This window comes from Macaca fascicularis, chromosome 16 (genome assembly GCF_037993035.2).
Source record: "Macaca fascicularis isolate 582-1 chromosome 16, T2T-MFA8v1.1".
NCBI classification, from domain to species: Eukaryota; Metazoa; Chordata; class Mammalia; order Primates; family Cercopithecidae; genus Macaca; species Macaca fascicularis.
The window spans coordinates 84,664,947-84,691,822 of NC_088390.1; the positions used below are offsets into that span (position 1 = coordinate 84,664,947).

At 57.6% G+C, this 26,876-nt stretch overlaps 1 protein-coding gene across 3 annotated transcripts; it reads left to right on the forward strand.

Moving 5' to 3' along the window:
- Positions 1-1,274: 1,274 nt before the first annotated feature.
- On the forward strand, positions 1,275-9,479 carry TMEM235 (transmembrane protein 235). Of its 3 annotated transcripts, XM_045375728.3 has the most exons (7): positions 1,275-1,487; positions 2,816-2,896; positions 2,986-3,069; positions 3,517-3,654; positions 5,014-5,113; positions 5,415-5,536; positions 7,548-7,936. In XM_045375728.3, exons 1-7 carry the CDS (start codon positions 1,298-1,300, stop codon positions 7,799-7,801), a joined length of 969 nt encoding a protein of 322 aa, XP_045231663.2. In that variant the 5' UTR covers positions 1,275-1,297; the 3' UTR covers positions 7,802-7,936. The 3 variants fall into 3 exon arrangements, with proteins under 3 accessions (XP_045231663.2, XP_045231660.2, XP_045231662.2); XM_045375725.3 differs by lacking the exons at positions 2,986-3,069; positions 5,014-5,113; positions 5,415-5,536 and adding an exon at positions 3,158-3,268 and having other exon boundaries at positions 7,548-9,479; XM_045375727.3 differs by lacking the exons at positions 2,986-3,069; positions 5,014-5,113; positions 5,415-5,536.
- The last annotated feature ends 17,397 nt before the right edge of the window (positions 9,480-26,876 follow it).

Genomic DNA, 26,876 nt, shown 5'->3' on the forward strand with positions numbered 1-26,876 from the left:
TCAGGAGATCGAGACCATCCTGGCTAACACGGTGAAACCCCGTCTCTACTAAAAATAAAAAAAATTAGTCGGGCGACGTGGTGGGTGCCTGTAGTCCCAGCTACTTGGGAGGCTGGGGCAGGAGAATGGCGTGAACCCGGGAGGCAGAGCTCGCAGTGAGCTGAGATCGTGCCACTGCACTCCAGCCTGGGCGACTGAGTGAGACTCTGCCTCAAAAAAAAAAAAAAAAGAAATATTGTTTCAATAACTGCTAGGCTGGTTTTCCCTTCCTGACTATATTGCTCAAACCAACAAGAGCCTAGCGGAGGAAAGCATGGCCAAAACACCCCAAGAAGACAGCCTTGGCTTCACCTCCAAGGGCCACCATCCGGGAGGATGTCCTCAGACCTCTGACCCCCTCTGTTCAGGCCCTGCCCTGCTCTGTGTGGCGACCCAGAGGAAGCCTCCCCTTCGTTTAAAATTTAACCCCAGACCTTACTGATGGCTGCCCAGCCTGTCCCTTCCACCTGCGTGGCTGCCCACGCGGGGTTGCTCATGGGGCTACTCCTGGGTGGGGGGAGGGGGTGCCTCTCTGCGGCTCCTCTGCCTCCCACCCCCACTGGCACTCGACGCCTGTCCTAGAAGATTCTTTCTGCCTGTTTGCTCCGTGAGTGGCTGGCCAGGCAGAGGCCGGCCTTGCTGGAGGGGGCATTTGTAATTATGAGCGAATCCAAAGCAAGGTTTTTTCCTTCCTCAGCCCCCGGCCCAGCCGCGGGGCCCACGCACTACACTTGCCGTCTGGTTGGTCCTCAGGACTGATACAGGACCCCAGGGCCAGCCCGTGCCAGGCTCCTATGCTTCCAGGAGCCCAGGAGCGCGGGTGGGTGGTCCTGCTTCCCGGCCGGCCATCCTCCTGGGGTCTGTCTCTGGCGGACCCTCCCTCCTCCTCCCAAGCCCTGCACAGCCCGGCCAGACAGGCGCGTCCCATTTGGTTGCTGAAGAGCCGGGGTTCAGGGAGATTAAGCAACGTGCCCAGGGCACGTGGGGACGCTGAGATTGAAGCCCAGGTTCCAGGTTCGCCGCGCGGCTCCCGACTTCCTCTCCTTTCTCCCAGGGGCGAGCTCCCTGCGACCCCAGGGGTCCCGCTAGGCCAGTGCGCGGGCAGGAGCGGGGACGTGCCCAGAAGAGCCTCGAGCGCCGCCGCGCCCGCGCCCCGGCTCCAGCGTCCCCCGCCCCCCGGCTCCCGGCTCCCGGCTCCGCGCGTCCCCCGCCACCCCCCGGGCCCCGCTACCCCCGTCCCCACCCGCCGGCCGCCCCCATGGCCCGGCTGCGTGTGCTGCTCCTGGCCGCCGCCCTCGGTGAGCTGCTCAGCTTCGCGCTCCTGGCCGCCGCGGTCGACAGCGACTACTGGTACATCCTGGAGGTGACGGACGCCGGCAATGGCAGCGCCGGGCCCGGGCGCGCAGAGCTGCTCTCCTCGCACTCGGGGCTCTGGCGCGTCTGCGAAGGTAACCGGCCACCCCGCCGGCCCTCCTCCCTCCGCGACCTCTTCCCTCCGACACCCCCCTAACCCCGCCCCGCCCGTGTCGCCCCGCCAGACCCCCTCCCAGGACCCGTCCCTTGCATCCCGCTCTGCCCCAGGGTGTCTCTCAGCTCCCTCCCCATCACCCTCCGTCACCCCCCAAAACTGACAGTCCAGGGGCTACAGGAGGGAGGGAGCCCTGTTCAGGGCCCCTCACAGCCGGAGGAGGGGGCTGTGGGGCGAGAGTCGGGGAGGGAAGCCTCCAGGTGTGTAGCTGGGGGGCCTCATCCAAGTCACCAGGGGTTGTTTCTTGATCGCCCTCCCCGGGGTTTGGGCCTTGCAGCCCCTTGTCCCCCTCCCTGTCAGGCACCGTCAGAGCTGCTCACCCCACACATACTGATGCCGCGGGGACAGGGGTTCCAAATGTGTGCAGAGGCTTCAGAGCACAGGGAGAGAGGAGGCTGCAGGGTCCACAGGGCCCCCTCCATTCCCCCCAGCTCCCTCCTCAGGAGCTGCAGCGCCTGGGGAGCTTCCCCTGCACAGGGGGCTGGCATGGCAAGGAGGTCTGAGTGTGAGTGAGTGTGTGTGCGCATCTGAATATGTGTGCATGTGCTGAATATAACATGTGTGAGCACCTGGCTGTGTATGTAAATATGAATGTGAGTGTGTGTAGTTGTGTGTGCATGTTAGTGTGCATGTATGTGCATGTGAGAGTGTGTGGGCATGTATGAGTGAGTGCAAGTGTGGGTGGTACGCGTGTGCTGGTGGCTTCCTCAGTGCAACTGGGGAGGAGTTAGGAGCCGTGTGCTCATCCATCCGATAGACTGTGCCTAACTGTGCTACAAAGACCTTCTGACATGCACCTGTGTGCAGGTGTGCACACGCATGTGCCTATGCAGGTGGCTCTGCACGTGTGTGAGAACCAGAGTATGTATGCCCACATGACACGAGTCAGGAAGATTCTGGAGCAAGGCTTCCCAGGAACCCGTTTTGCACACACCTTTTTCCTGACCCAAAGGAAAGCCTGAGTTCCACACACAAACGCATTACAAGGACCCCTGCCTGACGGACTCTGAGGGAGCCTCCATGGAGCGTTTGAAATTTTAAAAATGCATCTGTGCAGGCATAACTTGCATGTGAAAATAAGGCGAAAGGTCTTGGGCCTTTCATCCCACTTGGAGTCCCAGCCCCGAGTTTCAGCATGAGAGAGAAGGTGGCAGGGCCCTGTGGTGCCGGGGGGTCCCCTGGGCTCGGGTAGGCTGCTGGGTGCCTCACAGCATCCAGGCCCCAGGCTTTGAGGCCTCTGTTTCCCAGGGCAGAACAACTGCATCCCGCTGGTCGACCCTTTCGCCAGTGAGAGCCTGGACGTCTCCACCTCGGTGCAGCACCTCGTCTGTGAGTCGTGGGTGGGGCTGCCTCGTCCTTTCCAAATATTCAGGCAAGGCTGGATCCCAGCCATCCCCATCCCCATCCCCATCCCGCAGCACTGCTTCCACTGCCCCTGCATCTCCAAGAGGACGTTTCCACGCAGACCTGTCCCAGTGCTGTGCTACTGTGCCTAACCACAGGTGCCCGGCTCCCAGCCTGTCCTCTTTTCCCCTGTCTCAGTTTCGCTCTCAGTGGCGAAGGCTCATTCTTTGTTGTTGGGGAAGTCAGGCAGCTCTGAGCGTGGCTGGATCCTGTGGGCGCTGCAGACTCCTGGCTCCCCATTTAGGACTCGGTTCTTCCAGATGGCCTGCTGTCTACCTGACTGGCACCTTCCCCCTGGTGGGTCGGGGGACATGCGAGGCCTGGGATGGGGGTTGGGAGGGTTCTGGGGACGCCTCCCTCTCCCGGCCTTAGGAAGCCCCTGCCAGGGCGAGAGGGGGCCACTGGGAAGGTCCAGTGGTTTTCACGGAGATGGGCGTCAGCCGCTTTTCCTGAGAAGATGAAGCACCATGTCACTGTCCTCTGGCAGACAAGCGCTGAAGGGCCTACCTGGACCAGAATTCTCACCTGAGCCCCCTCTCCTGCAGTGCTGCACCGCGCAGTCATGGTGGTCCTGCCCCTGAGCCTGGTCCTTCTCGTATGCGGCTGGATCTGCGGCCTGCTCAGCTCCCTGGCCCAGAGCGCACCTCTGCTGCTCTTCACCGGCTGCTACTTCCTGCTGGGGGGTGAGTCTGGGGCCCTGGGAGAGTGGCTCCAAAGACGGGAGCTGGGCCACAGGTTCCGGGAGTGGCGTGCTGCCTCTACTGTTGCCCTCGTCCCCTGGTTCCCTCTGGGCAGGTGCTGAGCCTGGTGATGGAGCCGTGGCAGGCAGCTCCCTGTGGTTCCAGAAGGTACCCATGTATATTTGTTCTCACATCGCTATAAAGAAATGCCTGAGACTGAGTAATTTATAAAGAAAAGAGGTTTAGGCTGGGCGCGGTGGCTCATGCCTGTAATCCCAGAACTTTGGGAGGCTGAGGTGGGTAGATCATCTGACGTCAGGAGTTCAAGACCAGCCTGACCAACATGGTGAAACCCCATCTTTACTAAAAATACAAAAATTAGCTAGGCTTATAAAGAAAAGAGGTTTAATCGGCTCATGGTTCTGCACACTGTAGAGGAAGCATGATGCTGGCATCTGCTTTGCTTCTGGGGAGGCTTCAGGAAAATGACAATCACGGGCGGAAGGCCAAGTCAGGGAGCCAGCATTTCACATGGCTGGGACAGGAGGAAGAGAGTAGGGAGGTGCTACACACTTTTTTTTTTTCTTTTTTTTGAGATGGAGTTTTGCTCTTGTTGCCCAGGCTGGAGTGCAATCGCATGATCTCAGCTCACTGCAACCTCCGCATCCCGGGTTCAAGCGATTCTCCTGCCTCAGCCTCCTGAGTAGCTGGGATTACAGGCATGTGCCACCACACCCAGCTAATTTTGTATTTTGGGTAGAGACAGGGTCTCTCCATGTTGGTCAGGCTGATCTCAAACTCCTGACCTCAGATAATCCACCTGCCTCAGCCTCCCTAAGTGCCGGGATTACAGGTGTGAGCCACTGCGCCCAGCTGGGTGCTACATACTTTTAAACAACCAGATCTCAGCACTCACTCACTATCCAGAGAATAGCACCAAGGGAAATGTTGCTAACCCATTCATGAGAAGCCACCGCCATGATCCAGTCACCTCCCTCCAGGCCCCACCTCCAATACTGGGGATTACCATTTCACATGAGATTCGGGCTGGGACGCCAAACCATAGCACTGGGATAGGAGCAGGGCTTCTGGCTGTGGGTCAGAGCCTCGGACAGGGAGGAGCACCAGGGTCCAAGCTTCTTGGCGGGGGTGGGGGGATGAGGGCCTCCAGGGCAACCCCAGGACCTGCTTTGCTGGGTCAGATCATGCTGGGGGACCTGGGGCCAGCCCCTTACCACACCTTCTCCTTCCCACACTGCCCTGGTGGGAGAAGCAAGGGCTCAGGGGTTTGGCAGAGACGAGGCAGGGCCAGGCATGAAGGCAGGGGCAACGGGGCACCAGAGGCCTCAGCTCTGACCCCAGCACAAGCTGAGACTGTAACCTGTAACTACCCATCCGCTGACATGGCTCCAGCTCTGACTACATGCCGAGTGCTGGCCAGGTGCTCCTCCGAAGCTCCTCAGTCCCAGCTGCAGATGAGAAATCTGAGGCCTGGAGAGGGACGAGGGCCTGGGCTCCAATCCCGCTGTGCTGTCTCCTCAGTTTCCACCGACTGCCCAGCGCTAGCTGTTGTGGAAGGTAGACTGGGGGCTCCAGACGGTCTGTCCTCAGCCGCCCCTGTCAACCAAGGCCAGGCCTGGTGTCTCAGGCCAGCTCCACTGTCAAGGCCGTGGCCACAAGGAGCGGACCGTCCAGGGCTGGGGGCACCCTCCCTGCTTCTCTGGGAGGCCTCTGCCACTGAGGAGGCCCGGCTGGGTGCAGAGATTGGGGAAGCCAGCAGCCCTGGCATTGATCACAGGCCACATGAGAGCAACATTGAAGTCAAGGTCTCCTCTAGACGATGAAATCAGGAAGAATCCGAATGACCGGACCCTGGAGCCCATCTGTGAGTGTTCAAAATCCAATCACGAGGACCTTCGGGGCCAGCGACAGGAGTAATCGGATTGGGATTGTAACCGGAAGAACTTACAGGGACACGGACCCTCTGCATTGTGCCTGGGAGCAAAGGCACCGGCTAGGAGGCGGAGGGGCTGGAGGTAGCTGGTGGATGGGTAGGGGTTCCACTGCGACTCCAGCCTCCCCAGGCAGAGGGGGCCTCCACTCCTAGAATGAGGGTCAGCTGTGGGCCGAAGCACAGAGGGGTCTCAGGATGTCACACCAAGGGCACCTGCCTAGGGTCAGCTCAGCCCTCACCCCTCACTAGCACTGCAAGGAGCGGGAGGGAGATGGAGCACCCCAGACGGATTGGGTGCCCTTCCCTGAGACAGGATCATGGGGGGCCTGGAGGACCGACAGGGCCTGTGGTGACACAGTCCTCTAGAGTTTCCCAGCTTGAGGCTGCAGGTGCCAGCTGCGGAGGCCTCCTTTAGGAGGCGGGAGGCTGACAGAGAGCTGAGCCCAGGCCCCCTCACTAGGGAGTCGGGAGGCACTTCAGGTCCCAGCATGGGAACTTACTCTTCGCCTTCATTTTGGGAGAAAGGCCGTGTCCTCGGCCAGTCTACAGGAGGCAGCTGGTGTTTGGAGAGGGCTCAGCTGGTGGGGCGGCCTGCCAGGAAGTGGGGCCTTGGGCTGCAGCTGAGGCCAGTGCTATAGGCAGAGACAGGCACCTCCTGCCGCGCAGTCAACCCCCGCTGCTGGGGGCTGGCCCCCGCCCCTGCTTCTCCCAGGGCCTGCTTCATTCTATTTGGCTTCACATTCCTCCCCAAAGTAAATTCATCATTTCTGTTGCTACACTGCCCAGCCGGGCAGGCACCTATATGTCCTCCCTCCCCCGGCCTCCCCATGCCGTCTTCTTCCCACTCTTCCCAGGGGAATCACAGAAGCCCAGGCTGGGCTGTGCCCCTTCACTGGGCACCGGTGAGATCCAGACCTGGCCCTGAACGTCAGCTTGGGTCAGTGGCCTTCTTTTGGCTGGGCAGTGCCCAGAGGGGACCCTGTGCACCCAGGAAGTGCCTGTGGGGAAATCAGGGCCACCTGCCCCCCTGGCTAACATTCCCTACAGTCGGCACCCAGGACAGGCTTTCTCATCAGCCTGAAGCTGTGGGAAGGGGGTGGCACTCCGGGCTGGCTCCTCCAAGCCCAGCGGACAGGAAAATACCCTGGGGGCATGGGCTGAGTCCCCTGCCCAGCTCTTCGCTGGACCCTGAACTGCTGGATGAAACCTGGTGCCTGCCACCCTGTGCAAAGCTCGGCTTCATTCCTTTGACAACAGCTTTGACCACGTGGAGAGTGGGAGGGAGGAGCGAGGAGGGCCCAGGGCAGGCCTCCTCCCCTGAGGAAGGGCCCGAAACTCAGAGCTGGGAGGACAGGGGGGCTCTGGAAGGAGAGTCGGAGGGGGATGTTAGCCCCAGAGGTAGGGAGGGCGAAGGTGTGAGGAAGAGGAGGCGGGGGTGCAGGGCAGGGACTCACTCTGCTCAGAGCACTGGGCAATTCTGCTGCCAGCAGAGGCCATGGCTGTGTGTGTGTGAATGTGTGCGAATGTGTACGTGTACATGTGTGTGCATGTGCGTGTGTGTGCTGGGGGCCATGGAGGGTACAGGGTGTGTGGGGGCAGTTATGTGAGAACCATGTTGAGGGGCAGGTGGCACTGTTCGCAGGAGGCTTTGTGGGGTGAGGTCTCTGGGATTTGAGGACTGAATTGGAGCCTCTTAAAGCTCCACTCCCCCAAATGCAGTTGACTACCTTGGGGTCCTGTCTGACCCCAAGCAGGAGTTGGTGTCTGGGGGCCAGGTTGATAGCCAGGCAAGGCTAACCGGGACAGGAAGGGTGGTGTGCTGCCTGCAGCTCTGCCTGAATGCCAGCGGGGCGGGGATGCTGAGGCGGTATCTGCAGGACCACCTGGGCCTGGGCCCGCTGGAGCAGACACGGAGCAGCTGCCCGCCCCATCTCTCCCCCAGGTGTCCTGACCCTGGCGGGGGTCAGCATCTACATCAGCTACTCGCACCTGGCCTTCGCGGAGACGGCGCGGCAGTACGGCCCACAGCACGTGCAGGGCGTCCGCGTCAGCTTCGGCTGGTCCATGGCCCTGGCCTGGGGCTCCTGTGCCTCAGAGGCATTCAGCGGAGCCCTCCTGCTCTCGGCAGCCCGGACCCTCAGCCTGAGCCCCCCACTGTGTAGTCATCTGAGCCCCCAGCAGGTGGGAGGGAGGTGAGAGGGGGCTGTGTTTCCCTTTGCACCTCCTGGGATTGGCTGTCAGGGCCAGGGCCCCTTGAGAGTCTGGGAATCCCTTCCCTGGGTCTGGCTGGGGTCCTGGCCAGAAAGCAGCCCTGGGGGGTGACAAGGGGTGGGGGACAGAGCCAAGAATCCAGCTCAGGTTTCTCCATAGATATTTGGGGCGGCTCCCCTGCCCCGGCAGGCTCGTTAGGGACTAACTGGTTCAACTGCCTCTTAAAGATGAGAAGAGCCAGTCCAGAAAGAGGAAGTGGCCCAGGTGACACAGGCTGAGTGGCAGAGTTGGGTGGGGGCCTCTCAAGGGTGTGGCCTGAACTCGCCCCTCCCCCAGCAGGCTCATGAGCCACTGCTGCCCCCCGTTCCTAAGGACCTGGGAGAAAAGTAGGAGTCTGTTAAATGCGGTGGGGCTGGGCTCCATGCTGCTCTCCAGTCCCACAGTGGCCCTACTCAATGGCTACCCTTTATCCATTTTACAGAGGGGGAGACTGAGGCCCAGAGTGGCAGAGGGACCCACCCAGATCACCCGGTACCAGAGAAATGCCATTTCAGGCCAAGGCTTCCCTGGCCTCGTTCTGTCCACTCTCCCCGGAGGGCCGGCTTAGTGGAGAAGAGGCTGAGGAGAGGGCCCGAGAGTCCCCTCCGACTTGCAGGTGTGGGGGGCGAGGAGCTGAGCCAGCCAGATGTGCCCCTCCGTCCGCTCCCTTGTTTTCAAGCCTGCTAGGTACTTTTCACTGAACGCTTCTGGGGAGAGCAGGCGCCCAGGTCTCTGTCCTTGTCCTGGCACAGGCTCTGCTGCTTCCGGCCCCCGACCCTTCCCCTCTGCAGCAACCCGGGGGAGGTATGCCATTGTGAGTGCCCTGGTGGGCACACTGAGCTGGCAGAGATGGAAGTCCCAGAAGGGTGGCATGGGGGTGTCATGCCATGGTGGAGGAGTTTGGGGCCACTCCTTGCTTGCCTCAAAGGGGGCCTGGCTGAGGGGGCTTCTTGACCACAGGGACCCGGGCTGCCTGGGGTGGTGCAGGGCTAGGCCTGGAGTTTGGGATGCAGACTTGTTAAACAGAGGGCAGAACTCCAGGTTGGGAGGGGCTCAGCTTGCAGGCCCAGGCCCACTGCAGGTCCCAGAAAGAGATAGGTGAGAACAGGAATGGCCAGCACACACCTGGGTCCCCTCGGACCACAAAAGCTGGGGCACGCCCACCGTTATGCAGATGGACAGTTGAGGCGGCCGCAGGAGAAGGGTTCCCAGGGCCTGTGCAACATGTGGAAGCAGTAAACAGCCCCGTTTGGGGTTTGGGGGCCCTTCCTGAGTCTTGAGAGGTGTGCTGGGGAAGGTGGCGGCCTCTTGTAGCTTGATCTTCCTCCTCCCTGCCCCACCCCGAGGTCTCCTTATTGATTCAAAGGTTAAGGAAGCTCCTGGGAGCTCCAGGCGGTGGCACAGTTTTGGTGAGGCCCAGTGAGGACCAATCTGGGCGGGGTGAGCCCGGCCTCCTCTTCCTCCTGGCGTTTGAACGTTTACCATTCCATGTGGGAACATCGTGCCTATTTGTTCTTACGTAAATCACTTGTGCTGTGTGCAATATAAGCCTTTTATTTTGCTAGAATTTTTCAAAATGGGTAACACATTCCTGTCTGTCATAAACAGTACAAAGGTGAGCAAACACTGTCACCAGCTGTGCACGTGTCCGTCCATCCAGAGGTGTTCTGAGAGCGTGTGTGCACGTGTGTGTCCACTGTGAAGTCATCTGCAGACACACAAGCCTACTTATTCCAAGGTCAGCACAGGGAGGCCGGGGCCTGGGGCTCCGTGTTGGAAACGAGGGCTGGCTTTGTGGGCATGTCCTCTCAGCTTGGGGGGAAAGGTGTGGGGGACTCCTTCTCTCCTCCTCCTGGCCCCCCGCCTCTGCTGAGGAGGCTTCTCCCGGGGGTTTGCTGGGAAGCCAGGGGTGTGAACCTAACTTCAGGCTTCTCACGGCAGATGGGCTTGGTCTCTGGGGATAGGACACTGGGGAAGACACACCGGGGAGGGGCTGCTGGGACCAGCAGAGTTCCCGGAGAGTGTGTGTGTCGGGGGGGATGTGCTGCTTGCACCTTCCCTTCCAGAACAGACCTGCCCACCTTGCCTCCACCTGTTCTAGGGGGTGTGGAATTCAGCCAGGCCAGGTAACTTCTTCACTCTCTCATTGGCCAGCCACAGCCCTCACCCTCTGATTGGCCAACCCTCACCCTGTAGTTGGCCAGTGGACTCCCTCATGCTCTGATTGGCTAGTCAACTCCTTCACTCTGATTGGCCAGCCACATCCCTCACCCTCTGATTAGCTAGTTGACGCCACTCTGGCCAGTTAATGCGCCACACTCTCTGATTGGCCAGTGTTCCTCCCCCTCTGATTGGCCAGTTAACTCCTCACTCACTGGCTAGTCTCCACGGTGATTGGCCCAAGGGTTCTGTCTGTGTTCATGGTTCTCTGAGTGTCAGGCTTTGCAGATGTGATTAAGAGGCGGATGAGTGCCTCCCAGGGAAGAGACAGTGCATGGTTCAAGGTCACCCAGAATAGACAACATAACATCAGGCTCAAATGGTGCTGCATTGTTTACAGCAAGAGGAGAGCGCCTGTGCATCCAATCCCCTTGTAGTGGTGGTTCCCACGGTTGGATCCACTGGCCCAAGTGGGCCTCTTTCTTCGATTTTTCTTAGAACTTTTCAAAATAGGTAACACATGCCTGTGTGTCACAAACAGCACAAAGGCGAGTAAACACTGTCACCAGCTGTGCGCCCGTCTGTCCATCCAGAGGTGTCCTGTGCGTGTGTGTGAGCAAGCGTGTGCGCATGCCGGAAAGCAGCCCTGACTCAGAGGCCCTTCCCCCAGCATCGAAGGTTCTTGCTCCTCTCACCACAGCAAAGCCCTTTCTCCAGGGGTGGCCCAGCTCCGCCAGGTCCTGGGTGTACTTGCATCCCACTCTGGCACGTTTATCTGCACCACCTGGTGGGTGCCCCTGCCAGGGGCCTGACCTCTGTGAGGACAGGGGCCTCTCATGAGCTCAGGCCCTTTGCCCAGCTGGCATTTATAAATGCAGTAGGCAGCCCCCAAAAGAGCCCTCATCTGTCCTTATCTCCTGGTGCTCACCCCTCTGTCGGCCTTACCACACTGAGTCAGAGCTGACTTGGGTGTCAAGTAAGAAGTACCAGCGTGGGAAGAGGTCATAAAACGCAGCTTCTGCCTCGGTCTCAGACCGCTCACCCTAGGGGAAGCAAGTCATCAGACTGCGAAGACACCCAGGAAGCCCTGAGGAGATGTTCACGTGGGCAGCACTGAGGCTTCCGCCACCAGCAGCAGCAGCGTGTCAGCTGTGTGAGCACACCGCCTGCAAGAGGATTATTCAGCTAATGCAGTTCTCACTGATGTCCTGACTACAGCCTCGTGAGAAACTCCAAGCCAGAACTTTCCAGCTGTAAGCCACTCCCAAATTCCGCCTCTCCCCGCTTTCTTTTGAGATAGGGTCTCACTCTGTCACCTAGGCTGGATAGCAATGGCTCCGTCTCCGCTCACTGAGGCATGGCCCTCCTGGGCTCAAGCGATCCTCCCACCTTAGCCTCTCAAGTAGCTGGGGCCACAGGTGTGAGCCACCAGGCTTGGTTACTTTCTTTTTTGAGATGGAGTTTTTGCTCTGTCGCCCAGGCTGGAGTGCAGTGGTGCGATCTTGGCTCACTGCAACCTCCGCCTCCCAAGTTCAAGTGATTCTCCTGCCTCAGCCTCCCGGTAGCTGGGATTACAGGCGCACGCCACTGTGCCTGGCTGATTTTTGTATTTTTAGTAGAGATGGGGTTTTACCATGTTGGCCAGGCTGATCTCCAACTCCTGACCTCAGGCGATACCCGCCCCCCGCCACTTCGGCCTCCCAAAGTGCTGGGATTACAGACCAGCCACCACACCCGGCCACCTGGCTACTTTTTGTTTTTATTTACATAGAGATGGAGTTTCACCATGTTGGCCAGGCTGGTCTCAAACTTCTGAGCTCAAGCAGTCCACCTGCCTTGGCCTTCCGAAGTGCTGGGATTGACTATGGGTGTGCATGAGCTGCCACACCTGGCTCACTCTCCAATTCCTACCCTGCAGTGCGATGGGAAATGATTGTTGCTTTAAGGCACTATGTTTTGGGGTCACTTGTGCAGCAATGGATATATAATGCACTTTGGCTGGTGCTTGCCCCAGACAGGTCAGTAAGGGAGACATGGAATTACAGGGGCTTAGAGCTGCTGGCTTTCTTCTTCTTCTTTTTTTTTTTTTTTTTTTTTTTTTTTGCTTTGAGACAGAGTCTCCCTCTTGTCGCCCAGGCTGGAGTGCAGTGGTGCGATCTCGGCTCTCCGCAACCTCCGCCTCCCAGATTTTAGTGATTCTCCTGCCTCAGCCTCCTGAGTAGCTGGGATTACAGGCACCTGCTACCACGCCCTGCTAATTTTTGTGCTCTTAGTGCAGGTGGGATTTCTCCATGTTGGCCAGGCTGGTCTTGAACTCCTGACCTCAGGTGATCCACCTGCCTCCCAAAGTGTTGGGTTACAGGTGTGAGACTTGCTGACTTTCTTTTGATTTTCTGAGTTACCACCTTCTCAAGCACAGGAGAGCAGTTCTGGGGCCCTGGGAACTCCTGTATACTTGATCTTCCACAGTATGGATCTGGATTCTTCTGGTTTTTTTTTTTTTTTTTTTTTTTGAGACGGAGTCTCGCTCTGTCGCCCAGGCTGGAGTGCAGTGGCCAGATCTCAGCTCACTGCAAGCTCCGCCTCCCGGGTTCCCGCCATTCTCCTGCCTCAGCCTCCCGAGTAGCTGGGACTACAGGCGCCCGCCACCTCACCCGGCTAGGTTTTTGTATTTTTTAGTACAGACGGGGTTTCACCGTGTTCGCCAGGATGGTCTCGATCTCCTGACCTCGTGATCCGCCCGTCTCGGCCTCCCAAAGTGCTGGGATTACAGGCTTGAGCCACCGCGCCCGGCCGGATCTGGATTCTTCTAAGAGATGGAAGGACAGAGGGAGACTGCCCTTTGCTTGCCACGTGGACTCTTCTCCCCTTACACTCACTGAAGTCCAAGATTTCCACCATCCTGTGGTTTCTTTCTTTTTTTTTTTTTTTGAGACAGAGTTTCACTCTGTTCTCTGGTGCCCAGGCTGGAGTGCAATGGCGTGATCTCGGCTCACTGCAACCTCCGCCTCCCAGGTTCAAGTGATTCTCCTGCCTCAGCCTCTCAAGTAGCTGGGATTACAGGCATGCGCCACCATGCCCAGCTAATTTTGTATTTTTAGTAGAGATGGGGTTTCTCCATGTTGGTCAGGCTGGTCTCACACTCCCGATCTCAGGTGATCCTCCCACCTCAGCCTCTCTAAGTGCTGGGATTACAGGCGTGAGCCACCATGCCCGGCCCATGCTGTGGTTTCTCATAGCTCTTCCTCTAGTCCAGGCCCTCTCCTGAACTCTGTGCTTATATTCCTGGCAACTTCTTCATCACCTCTTCTTGGGGTCTCAAAGTTAACACTCTTAAGCTGAAGTCTCTACTTGACCATTCTAGAACTAATCCTCCTTCTGCGATTCCTATTAAGGGCTTTCTAAAGCACTGATGTGACTGTGTATCTCCCTTCTTTAATACACATACACACACACACACACAGATTTATATACATATCCAGAATGAAATAGACAAAAAATATTAATGGTTATTCTTGGATGATAAAAATATAGGTAATTTTTTGGCCAGGCACGGTGGCTCATGCCTGTAATCCCAGCACTTTGGGAGGCTGAGGTGGGCGGATCACATGGTCAGGAGATCAGGACCATCCTGGCTAACACGGTGAAACCTCATCTCTACTAAAAATACAAAAACTTAGCCGGGCGTGGTTGCGGGCGCCTGTAGTCCCAGCTACTCGGGAGATTGAGGCAGGAGAATGGTGTGAACCTGGGAGGTGGAGCTTGCAGTGAGCCGAGATAGCGCCAGCCTGGGTGACAGAGCAAGACTCCGTCTCAGATTTATATATATATGTATATATATATATACACACACACACACACACACACATATATATATGTAATTTTTATTTTATTCTTTTTTTTTTTTTTTTTTTTTTTTGAGACGGAATCTCACTCTCTTGCCCAGGCTGAAGTGCAGTGGTGGGATCTCAGCTCACTGCAACCTCTGACTCCCAGGTTCAAGCACTTCTTCTGCTTCAGCTCCCCTGAGTAGCTGGGATTATAGGCGCCCACTACCAGGCCTGGATAATTTTTTTTTATTTTTAGTAGAGACAGGGTTTCACTATATTGGCCAGGCTGGTCTCAAACTCCTGACCTCAGGTGATCCACCTGCCTCAGCCTGCCAAAGTGCTGGGATTACAGGCATGAGCCACCAGCCTGGCCTCTTTATTCCTTTTTAATATTATCACAAGTTATTTATACTTCCTTTCTCTTGTTCTTGATCAGTCTCATTAGAGGTTTATCAATTTTATTACTCTTTTCAAAGAACCATCTTTTGTTTATCTGGATATTTCTCTTGATTTATCTCCCTCTTCACTAATTCTCTCTCCAGCTGTGTCTCATCTACTGTTAAACCTATCTACTGAGTTCTTAAGTTATCGTATTTTTCAGTTTTAGAATTTCCATGTGGCCTTCTTAAAGTTTCAAGATTCCTGCCAAATTTTTTATCTTGCCTTATAATTCCTTGAATATTTTATTTTTTATTTTTTGAGATGGGATCTCTCTGTGTCACCCAGGCTGGAATGCAGTAGCACAATCTTAGTTCACTGCAACCTCCACCTCCTGGGCTCAAGCAATCCTCTCACCTCAGTCTCCCACGTAGCTGGGTCTACAGGTGCACACTGTCACACCTGGCTAATTTTTGTACTTTTTTTTTTTTTTTTTTTGAGACGGAGTCTCGCTCTGTCACCCAGGCTGGAGTGCAGTGGCCGGATCTCAGCTCACTGCAAGCTCCGCCTCCCGGGTTTACGCCATTCTCCTGCCTCAGCCTCCCAAGTAGCTGGGACTACAGGCGCCTGCCACCTCGCCCGGCTAAGTTTTTTGTATTTTTTTAGTAGAGACGGGGTTTCACTGTGTTAGCCAGGATGGTCTCGATCTCCTCACCTCGTGATCCGCCCGTCTCGGCCTCCCAAAGTGCTGGGATTACAGGCTTGAGCCACCGCGCCCGGCCTAATTTTTGTACTTTTAAGTAGAAACAGGGTTTTGCCATGTTGCCCAGGCTGGTTTCAAACTCTTGGGTTCAAGCAATCTGCCTGCCTCAGACTCCCAAAATGCTGGGATTACAAGCATGAGCCACCACACCCAGCCTAGAATATTTAATTTAATTAATTAATTTTATTTTGAGACGGAGTCTCACTGTCACCCAGGCTGGAGTGCAGTGGGGCAATCTTGGCTAATTGCAACCTCTGCCTCCTGGATTCAAGCAATTCTCCTGCCTCAGCCTCCAGAGTAGCTGAGATTACAGGTGTGTGTCACCATGCCCCTCTAATTTTTGTATTTTTAGTAGAGATGGAGTTTCACCATGTTGGCCAGGCTGGTCTCAAACTCCTGATCTCAAGTGTTCCACCCACCTTGGCTTCCCAAAGTGCTGGGATTACAGGCGTGAGCCACCACACTCAAGCTATTTATTTATTTTTTTAGAGGTGGGTCTTGCTCTATCACCCAGGCTGGAGTGCAGTGGCATGATCATGGTTCACTGCAGCCTTGAACTCCTGGTCTCAAGTGATCCTCCCATCTCAGCCTCCTGGGTAGCTGGGAGTACAGGCACAAGCCACTTCATTATCTGGGTCACCTAAGGGTCTGTTTCTTTTGTTTTGTTTTGTTTTGTTTTTTTTGGAGACAGAGTCTTGCTCTGTCACACAGGTTGGAGTGCAGTGGTGTGATCTCGGCTCACTGCAACCTCCACCTCCTGGGTTCAAATGATTTACTTGCCTCAGCCTCCCGAATAGCTGGGATTACAGGCCCACACCACCATGCCCAGCTATTTTTTTTTTTTTTTTTTTTTTAGTAGAGATGGAGTTTCACCATGTGGGCCAGGCTGGTCTTGAACTCCTGACCTCAAGTGATCTGCCCGCCTCTGCCTCCCAAAGTGCTGGAATTGGAGGCATGAGCCACCATGCCTGGCCTCTTTTGTCCATTTTTTTTTTCTTCTCATTTTCAATCACATCTTGTCCCATTGTATGACTGGTTATTTCTGATTGAGTGGGGGCATCCCATATGAATAACTGTAGAGGAAATTGGAGGCTCTGGGAGGTGTCATCTTCCTCCAGAGAAGACAGATCTTTACTTCTGGCAGGCGGCCAGACGGTCGGTCAACTTCCAATTGCCCTTACTCCTAGTGGGTGGCCCCTCAGGGACCCAACCCAACCCAAAGCTTGAGGGTTAGGGGACGCTTACGAGGGTCTTTCAGCAGGCCTTGAACTTCAGCTTCTGCCCCTCAGCCCTGTGTGCCTGTGAAAAGCTCTACTCCGTTCCTCAGCTCCTAAGCAGCTGTGTAGAGGAAAAGTGTCCCAAATGCCAGGCTCACCTCTCTAGGTTCCCTCTTCTCCCAATCTTGACCTCACAATTCATGACTGCCTTGCAGGCCCTTTAGTACTATCAGATTGATTGTTTGTTGAGACGGGGTCTCCCTCTGTCGCCCAGGCTGGAATGCAGTGGTGTGATCTTAGCTCACTACAGCCTCCACCTCCTGGACTTAAGTGATCCTCCTACCCCAGGCGCTCACGTAGCTGGGACCACAGATGCACACCCCACAATGCCTGGCTTTTTTTTTTTTTTTTTTTTTGAGTGAGTCTGCCTGAATTACCCTAAGAATTGCTAAAAGTGAGAGTTACTCCCAAATCATCTACAATACAGACATATTATTTTGTTAAGCAGAGTAATTTCTTTTTTTTTTTCTTTTTTTAGATGGAGTCTTGCTCTGTCACCCAGGCTGGAGTGCAGTGGTGCAATCTTGGCTCACTGCAACCTCCACCTCCCAAGTTCAAGCGATTCTCTCACTTCTGCCTCCCCAGTAGCCTGTAGGGATTACAGGCATGCACCACCATGCCTGGCTAATTTTTGTATATTTAGTAGAGATGGGGTTTCACCATGTTGGCCAGGCTGGTCTCCAACTCCTGACCTCAAGTGATCCGCCTGCCTCGGCCTCCCAAAGTGCTGGTGGCTCACGCCACCATGCCCGGGCCTGAGTCATTTATTTCCTAAAAAGGAAAAGACATATTAGAGGACCACAAGATAAAGTGGAAATCCCTCACCACAGCAGGTAAAGCCCTCACCATCAAGTTAGCATATCCCTTACTGCTTCCTTCTCACGGTTCCCTTCCTGAACTCAGGAAGCTGTCACTGGCCACGCGGCCCTGAACAAAGGGCTCCTCTGTGACCCAGAGTGAAGGCCGGCCCTGCTGCCTCCCGAGCTCTGGTGATGGGAGCTAGAAGGGTGTCCTTCCTGTCCCTGCACCCTGTCCCAGACACTGGAGGAACTCAGGGTGTGCTGACAAGCACGGGGGAGGTCCTGACCCTGAGTGTTGTGGGGGTGAAGGGGATCAAAGAGCCCCAGGAGCAGGTAACGCCTCCTCTGCTGCCTGCTTGCTGGGAGCACCTCCACTCCCTGCTTCCATCCCAGCCCGGGCACAGGGTCCGGTCACTCTGTCCTCAGGACTCCAACGGCCTCAGCACAAACTCCCACTTCCTCAGCACCAGTTCAGTGTCCCGTGCCCAGATGTCGTGGTGCCACACGGCGACTGCTCTGTCCATAGGAACAGCGGCATGCACACCACGTGGCCAGTGTGGGCCATCTCATCAGCGCTCCCAGCCCGCAACCCAGCCACGCTCACCATCACTATGTCTGTCTCCGTGAAGGTGGGATCAAGGGAGCAGACGGACAACACCAGCTCCTGGAGTCCTAGGCCAGGCCCTGAGGTGAGTGGAGACCACCCCAGGCTCTGACCCTGACCCCATTGCCCAGAGAGGTCACCCGGGAGGCAGGGGGCAGTCCAGTTGCCGTGGGGGAAGGAAGAGCCTGGCCTTTGCAGTCACACAGACTGGGCTCTGCTGCGTTTAGCTGTGTGATCTCAGACAAACCTATGACCTCTCTGGGCCTCTGTTTCCTCATTGTGAAGTAGGGACGTCAGGGGGTTGTTGGAGGACTCAGTGAAGAGATGAAAGACCCGGGTTAGAGGCTCTGCCAGACTCTGCAGAGCATTACAATTCTGGCCATCCACCGAGGGCTTCCTCAGGCTGGACTCTGCACTGAGTAGGGCCTGCTGAAGTAGCTGGTGCCCTGGGTCCCGCCCTAGTGACTCAACGGCCACCCTGAGTCCCAGGGTCCAGAAGCCTGCAGACCTGCTGGGGGACCCTCCACGGCACAGCTCAAGCCAAGTCAGAGGAAGCACAGGGAAGCAAGGGTGGGGTGTCCTGTCCAGGCACCTTTGGTGAATCTCTGGGCGTTCCCGTGGTCCCGCTACAGTGCCTGCTCTGTGTCAGCCAGTCCCACCAGGGCCGCCGCGGCCAGCACCCCCACCTGGTGCACGCCTCCACCCAGGGCTTTTTGGAGGCACCAAGCTTCTTCAATGAAGTCCTTGAGCCTCCCAGCACCCTACTGGGGCGCCCAGGCCCTGGGAGGTGGCGAGGAGAGACTCCTGCCAGCCCACATCCCTGTCCTTGGCCCGGGGTAGGCACAGATGCATAGCCCTGTCTGCAGAGGTGTTAAAGGGGAACCTGGGGCTGGCTGCCAGGGATGGAGCTCAGGAATCCAACACTGCCTCCTGCTGGGGCGCCCCACCCCACCTGTCTGTGGGAGGCCAGCCCAGGGCTTTCCCACCTCGGAGAGGCAGAAAGACACAGAGTCACAGTGCTCCACGATGTGGGTGGTGGGACATGCAGGGCCAGTGCCATGTTCATCAGCTGGGCCCCATCCAGGTGGACCTGGGCCCTGTAGGTCTGGGCCAGGAGGTGCACCTGGAGATGAGGTGCACCTGGGGACGAGGTGCAGGCAGTCAGAGGGGCCGGGCCTGAGAGAGGCATAGAGGGAAGGAGGGGTCTGGGCTTAGCTGCCTGAGGAATCATGAGGGATCAGGAGACCTGGCTGGTGACTGGCTCTGGCGATCTGGGACCTGAGCAGTCAGGCTGTGCTGCCTGAGCCTCCGTGCTGGGCTCTGGGAGGGGCTGGGGGTGCACATTTAACCCAGCTTTGTCGCACACTGACCATGGGCCAAATGCTAGCCGTGGGCCAAGGGTAAATGTGTGTCACCTCATTTAGGCTTCACGACAACTCAAGGGAGACGCTACTGCTCCCATTTCACAGGCAAGGAACGAAAGGCTTGGAGGGTTAGGCTGCTGTCTAATTAGTGTCTGGTAAACAGCAGAGCTCAGACACTGCGGCCTCCTCACCTTGCATGTGGGTGGCAAGGACCAGGTGGAGGGCACTCACACACGCTCGTTCCTACAGCCTGACGGGGCGCGTGTTTCCAGGCCAAGGCAGCAGACCCTGGTGCTGCTCTGGGACTCGGCTCTCGGGGCTTGGAGGTGGGGGCATCTCTGCTCTTGGGCTGCTGCAGGCACTAGGGGCCCTGGCCTGGGGCAATAATTCCCTTTGTGTCTCAGCCTAGGACCATACATGTGTCCTTCCTGAGACAGGTCTGGCCACTGATGGGTGCCCATGGCACAAATCAGAGGGGACTGAACCCCAGGATGGGCCAGGGGCACAGGAAGCCAGGATCAGGCTGGTGGAGGGCGCACAGTGGTGGCGCCGGGCCTACCTGGTGTAGGTAGTCGATGGAGAGGACCCGGCCCCCGCAGGGTGCTGTGTGAGTTCTCCAGGCAAATGAGCTTGCAGACCTGGTAGTAGGTGCTCCGGAGGCCCCATGTGATCATCCTCTCCAGCTCAGCCAGGTCCAGTGTGCCATGGGGCAGGTCTGGAAGGGAGTGGGAGTACACTCTAGCAATCTGTGGGTCAGGGAGGAGATGAGGGCTGAGGGCTCCAGGGGCACCTCCTGGCGGAGTGGGGGGCTCCTCTGGAGTAAGGAGCCAGACCCTGAGTCCTGTGCCGGCTCCCCCGAGCCCTGGGCCTTGGAGCCTTTCCTCTGTTCTGTGCACCTGGACAGACGTCACAGCTGGGGGGCACTGGACCCCTCCCCTGTTAACTCTTCAGATGCTGCTGTCTGACTCCTGTCGGGAGCGCGGGAGTGCTCTGAGTGCCCACTAGAGGGCAGCAGGCACCAAGCACCGCCCAGGTGTCTGCCTGGCAAGCCTGGGGCCAGCCCCAGCCGCTGCCGCCCCCACGTGGCAAATCTGGGGCTCTGCTCTCCTTCCTTCCTCCCCTGGAGAGGCCACCATCCCAGCCAGCTTCTCCGTGGCTGTCCCTTCCTTCCCTCTGCAGGTCTCAGCCTGGGGCCTTACCCCTGAGCAGCCTGCGCTGGCTGAAGGATGCCCAGGGCCCCAGGTGAGCAGTGCCTGCTCCTTACCTGAGCCGCCCCCACTCTGCTCATAGATGTGGAGGTGGCACTCCTGCCCAAGGAGGAGCTGGGAGCCCCGGCACCGGCAGTGACACATCACTGAGACAGAAGGAGGGCAGGTCTTGGCACTGAGTCTGGAGGCATGTGGCCCTGCTCAGTGTGGCCAGGCTGAGCCCTAAGGCTACAGCCAACTCAAGTGCCTGAGGCCGGCAAGGAAACAGCACCTTCAAGACACCTCAGTGCTACGTGCCGGAAAACCATCCCGTTAAACACACAAGTCTAGGATGGCCACGCTGTGCTGGGAATCTCTGGGCCATGCCCAGCCTGCACACCTGCACCCCAAGGCCCTTCTGCAGAGCATCACCTGCTGGAGAAGCTGCTGCAATGCTGCTTCTGGGTGGACAAGTCGCCAAGGCACCTGCAGGCGTCAGACCCTGGCAGGAAACAGATGGCACGCATACACTGGGAAACTGGCAGTGTTTAATCATGGGATGGTTTACTGAGGGGGAGGCAGGAGCAGGGAAGCCCGGAGGACAGGCCTGAGGGGTGAGAGGAAGGCGTGGCTGCAGGAACCCAGAGCCAGAGCTGTGTGGAGAGGTCCCTGGCGTTGGCCCAAAGGCCCTGGGGACCCTCGGAAGAGGAGCTGGGGAGGAGCAGACCTGTAGCCCCCACTCTCTTCCTCCCCCATCTCTTTCCAGGGCTCCCCACCGGCTGAACCAAACAGAAATGCAGGAATGTGGTCCACGAGTGTCACAGCTCCCCGTATGCACTGAGGACCCGCTGGGTAGACAGAAGTCACCCTGTGCTCACCAGAGATGAGGTTGGCCATAGTGTTGGAGGGCACAAAGAGGGTGCGCTCCAGCCCTAGCAGCTCCACAGGCATTTCTTGCAGCTCTGTGGAGGGACAGGGAAGCCATTGTGCTCGCACACTCGGGTGTCAGCGCCGTCCACACTGCTTTCCCTGTGTCACTTGGGCCAGAGCATGCCCTGAGCCCAGGTGAGGCCCCTAGCCCGAGGCTCCGGTGAGCGGCCAAGTGGGTTTGGAGCCCCGTCCACCAGCTGCACACTCTGTGGGCTTAGGAACCACACATCCAGCTCCACAGGGCCCTCAGTGAACTCTGCACCCCACCTCCCCAGGGCCATGGCCTCTCCCTGCTCCCCCCAAGAACCTCTCTTGTGGTTTGAACCCATCTCTGGCAGGCCTCACACCTGTCTCACTTCCTCTCCCCTCAGCCCTTTGCAGGTGGGGCCTGTGGTTTCTCTGCTGACTTCCTTTCCTCATCAGGAGGGGTGACTGGGGGGCTGGACAGGGCATGAGGGTGCAGCTGGAGGGCGAGGAAGGCTCCCACTCTTGCTGTAAAGCCCACTGTGGTCCCCCGCAACTGTGGCATCAAGTCCTTAGCATGACACTCAGGGCTGGCGTGACCTGGCCTCTGCCCCCAGTTCCTCAGAGCCTCCTGCACTCTCCACTCCTGCCACATACCCACCTGAGCCCTGAAGACCTTTCTCACTAGTCTGCTTCTGCTCCTGAAGCCCCTGCCCTGTGAGCCGGCACTTCCTTCCCTGCCTGGGTTGCTTCCACTCAGCCTGCAGGAGGGTTCCTCTGGGAAGGACCCTTCCCCATGAGCCACAGCCTCTCCCCATCCTCTGCTTTCCAGGGCACCCTCTATAGACTCCCGTCAACTCAAGCACCTCCCCAGCCTCCCCTTGCGTGGCAGTGACTTGTTGACATGTGAGGCTGCCTGGGAGCATGGAGGTCAGCATCTCCGGCCACACTAGGCGGCAGCTGGATACATGCTCAGCCCCAGCCACCCCTTAACAGACGGGACCTTGGGATCCAACTGGCGACCCCATGGTTTGTCCTGTCCTAGCTGAGGGGTGTGCACACCCCAGCAGTCAAAGTGGTTCACTATGGCAACTCACAACCCAGGGCTGGGGCTGGGGGTCACTGTACCCTGGAGACACTCCCTAGGTCATTATAATCCACTCCTTGGGAGGTGCAGCCTGTAGAACCTGCCCCTTTCTACATCTATTTTCCGTTTGCCTTCTGTGGGGGAAGGCAGTGCAGGAGAACAGTTGTGGGTTTCAGAGTCAGAAGACCCTTGGTTCAAACCTTGGTTCTGCCATTTACTAAGTATGCGGCCTGGAGCGCCTCCCTCTACATCTCAGAGCCCTCCTGTGCAAGACTGGACATCACCCATTTCAGGGGGCAGCTGGGTGACAATGCAGGGCACACACAACCACCTGGTGAGCCTGTAGAAATACAGGTTCTCCTCAGCGGGCCCTGAGAATCTGCATTTCTTTTCTTTCCTTTTTTTTTCTTTTCTTTTTTTTTTTTTTTTTGAGACATAGCCTTGCTCTGTCCCCCAGACTTGAGTGCAGTAGCGTCCGGCTCACCGCAAGCTCCGCCTCCCGGGTTCATGCCATTCTCCTGCCTCAGCCTCCCGAGTGGCTGGGACTACAGGTGCCTGCCACCACTCCTGGCTGATTTCTTTTTGTATTTTTAGTAGAGACAGGGTTTCACCGTGTTAGCCAGGATGGTCTCAATCTCCTGACCTCATGATCTGCCTGCCTCGGCCTCCCAAAGTGCTGGGATTACAGGCTTGAGCCACTGCGCCTGGTCTTTCTTTCTTTCTTTCTTTTTGAGATGGAGTCTCGCTCTTGTTGTGCAGGCTGGACTGCAGTGGGACGATCTCGGCTCATTGCAACCTCTGCCTCCCAGGTTCAAGTGATTCTCCTGCCTCAGCCTCCTGAGAAGCTGGGATTACAGGCGCCCACCACCACAACCGGCTAATTTTTGTATTTTTAGTAGAGATGGGGTTTCACCATGTTGGCCAGGCTGGTCTCGAACTGCTGACCTCGTGATCCTCCCACCTTGGCCTCTCAAAATGCTAGGATTACAGGCATGAGCCACTGTGCCCGGCCGGAATCTGCATTTCTAACTTTCAGATAACAGCCGCACGCACGCAGAGGGCAAGCCTATCCTGTGGCAGGTGTTCATTAAACCCATTTATGTCGGAGGTTGCAATTTTTTGAATTGTTGCCATCAGACCTTGGCGATGACCTTGAGCAGTAGGCTATAAATACCTCCCAGATGCTTAGTGTTCCAATAATGGAACACTAGGCATAAATGGGTTTTAAGCTCCAGCAGAGCCACCTCCCCTGCGTCCCAGTCCACCACGGACAGCGCTCTGTTGCCGCCTCCACGACCCCAGGCCTGCACGCCGGTCTTCGCCGTAGTCGTCCCCCACGACCGCCTCGGCCATGGCGCGCCTCATGGGCGGCCCGGGCGTGGTCACCGTGTCGCTGCGCAGGCCCACCACGGGGGCTGCGACCCCCGCGCGGCTCCCAGACCCCCGCGCCCGGAGAGCCCCATGTACCGGGGCCGCCGCTCGGGCCAGTCTGCGGAGCATGGCGCGGACAGCGCCCGGATCCCCACCCCGACGGGAGCTGCTGACTTTTGTACTCCCCAGCTAGGGCGGCGGGAGCGGCGGGGTCGGTGCGGCCAGAATTCCTAGAGCGGGGAAGCAGCCGCCCTGGGCCGGGGGGCCAGAGAGCGGGACCCGTGGCACGCTGGGAGTTGTAGTTCGCGCTCCCTCGCGGCGTGCCTGCGCGAGCGTCTGAGAACGGGCCCCGTGGCACGCTGGGAGCTGTAGTTCGTGCTGCGTCGCGGAGGAGAACCAGCGAGCCCGTGATGCTGGAGTAGAAGGTTCTGCTCATTGAAGGAGAAACCGAGGCCGAGCGAGTTTTGTTTGTTTGTTGTTTGTTTTTTGTTTTTTGTGTGTGTGTGTGTGAGAGAGAGAGAAACAGAGTCTCGCTTTGTCGCCCAGGCCGCAGTGCAGTGACGCGATCTTGACTCACTGCAACCTCCGCCTCACGGGTACAAGCATTTGTCCTGTCTCAGCCTCCCGAATATCTGGGATTACAGGCGCGTGCCACCACACCCAGCTAATTTTCTTTTTCTTTGTTTCTTTCTTTCTTTTTTTTTTTTTTTTTTGTATTTTTAGTAGAGATGAGGTTTCACCATGTTGGCCAGGCTGGTCTCGAACTCTTGACCTCAGGTGATCCGCCCGCCTTGGCCTCCCAAAGTGCTGGGATTACAGGCGTGAGCCACTGCGCCTGACCCCGGGTGAGTTTTTATAGCGCAGACGCTCGTGTGGCACTTGCTGTGTGCCAGACTCTGCCCCAGGCCCTTTGCAAATATTAGCTTAGTTAAGCTCCTAACAACTCTAGGAGACTATTGCTATCCCTGTCTTGCAGATGGGGAACGGGATCTTGCAGATGGGGAACGCTATTGCTATCCCTGTCTTGCAGATGGGGAACGGGAGACGCGGAGCTAACAGACAGCTGGAGGCCACTTGGGTAGGAATTGGTCGGGGCGGGGTGCGGCTGTCTCCAGAGAGCAACCCTAAATCACCGTGTCATGCTGCCCCTAAAACGCAGCTTCCCTCGTTTACCGTTTTCAGTATTGATTTGTTGAGCAAGTTCGGTGCGCCAGGCAGTGTCCAGGTGCCAGGCAGGGGGACAGGGCAATGGCTCCACCCAGGTCCCAGTCTAACAGGAGACTGCTAAAAGGGTGCGTGGGGAGCCCCTCCTCCATAGGCCCCTGGCCCTGGGCAGACTGCCTCCATGGGGGCAGGGTGGTGCTGAAGTTCAAGCCAGCTGTGTGGCCTTGGACAAGCCACGTAGCTGCGTTGTGCCTCAGTTTCCTCAACTGCAGATTGGACTGTTGTGAGCATTCAGTGACTGGATATGTGTTTGGTGCTGACCCCAGTGCCTGGCTTGCTGTAAGCTCAGGGTGGTCACCCCACTGTGGCTATTTTTACATTTTTTAAGACAGACAGAGTCTCTCTATCCCCCAAGCTGGAATGCAGTGGTGTGATTACCCCTCACCACAGTCTTGACCTCCTGGGCTTAGGTGAGCCTCCCGCCTCAGCCTCCCAAATAGTTGGGACTACAGGCAAGTGCTACTATGCCCGGCTAATTTTTCTGTCTTTTTTGTAGAGACAAGGTCTTGCTGCGTTGCTCAGGCTGGTCTCAAGCTCCTGAGCCCAAGCCATTCTCCCTCAGTCCCACAAAGTGCTGAGATTAGAGGCGTGAGCCACCGCGACCTGCCCAGCTGTGGCTGTTATTATCATTGTCGTTACTGATCCCAGCTTGGAACCCTGAGGGCCCGGGGGCTTTGGGGTGCACTCTGACTCAGTCCAGACTGTGGGGTGCCCTTCCCCCCAGGGGTTCCCCACAGGGAACACAGGCACCCATTGCCACTCAGCGGTTCCTCTTCTTGGAGCCACAGGGGCTGTCTGTCCCCCATAGGAGAAAATAGATCCAGGAGGGGCCACAGCTCCTGGGCCGAGCGTCTGGTGAGGGCAAGGGTGAGGAGGACACCCATCCTAGATCAGTCATGGCCAGGCCTCTACCACAAGCCAGCTCCAGGCTGGGCCTGGGGACTTAGGGTGAGCAGAGGTGGCCTGCCCTCTAGAGCTCAGGTCCCAGGGGTGGGGGACGAGATGCTGGCCATGAGAGGATGGCAGCGAGGGAGCAGCTCTAACAGGCCCAGTCCAGGCAGCAGGTCAGGCTTCCTGGAGGAAGCAGTGATTAGGCTGAGCTTCGACTTTTGACAAAGGGAATAGCGGGGTGAAGGCTGGGGGGAGAGAGGAGCTGCTGCATTTGTGGCCCTGAGGGCCAGCGTGGCTGGGGAAGTGAACAGGGGTGGGGATGGAGCCCAAAAGCTACATCCGGGGCCGGGTGACCTCTCAGGGGCTCTCCATCTCTCTTCCTTCAGCTTGGTGGGAATCCTGAGTACCCGCGGGGTCTATGGTCCCAAGGACACCCATCTGATGGACAGGCTTGCTGCCCTCCCCTCCCCAGAGCCCTTCTGGGCCTGACCCGCAAACTGCACCAAATTCCTGCCCTGAGAAAACAAGCCCCTTATCTCATTGTCCGGCTCCAGACCTTCTGCTGGGAAGTAGGGGGTGGGGAGCGGAGGCCTCTGTGGGAAGGAAGGGAGGTGGATGGTCTGGCGGGGCAGGGGTTGGGGGCAGGGATAGCAGCTGTCAGGGGAGGAAGGGGACAACCAGATGGACCCCAGGCCCTTCCCAGCTATGGCAGAATCACAGAATGGCCTCCTGTTTGCCGAGCTTTGCAGTCTGCAAAGCCTGCCCTCTGCAGCTTCCCTGTCAATGCTTGCAGCAGCCTTGCAGTGGGAGGACGGGCAGGGAGGTTGGGGTCACAGAGGCCCAAGGACCCTGCCCGAGAGGCACAACTGGTCACTCAGCAGGACCTTTCGACCTTTCTCCCTTTCTCCCAAATTAGAGCGGTCTCCCCAGATAGGTGGCCTCTCCCTGGGGGAACCTGGGGCAGAACAGTTTCCTTCTTCCAGGTCCTCCTCTCTAGTCCCCAGGTCACCCGGGCCACCCCTGCCTTGTCCCAGTGGTGTCCAACAGTGTGGAGGAGCAAGAAGGGTGGGCTCTCATAGGGAAAGGTGCAGTGAGGCCAGTAGCGGGTGGACCCTTTGACCGCAGCTTGGCCTCTGGGGGGTTGCCTGGGCTCCTGCGTGTGTGTGTGTGCATGCGTGTGTACATGTGTGT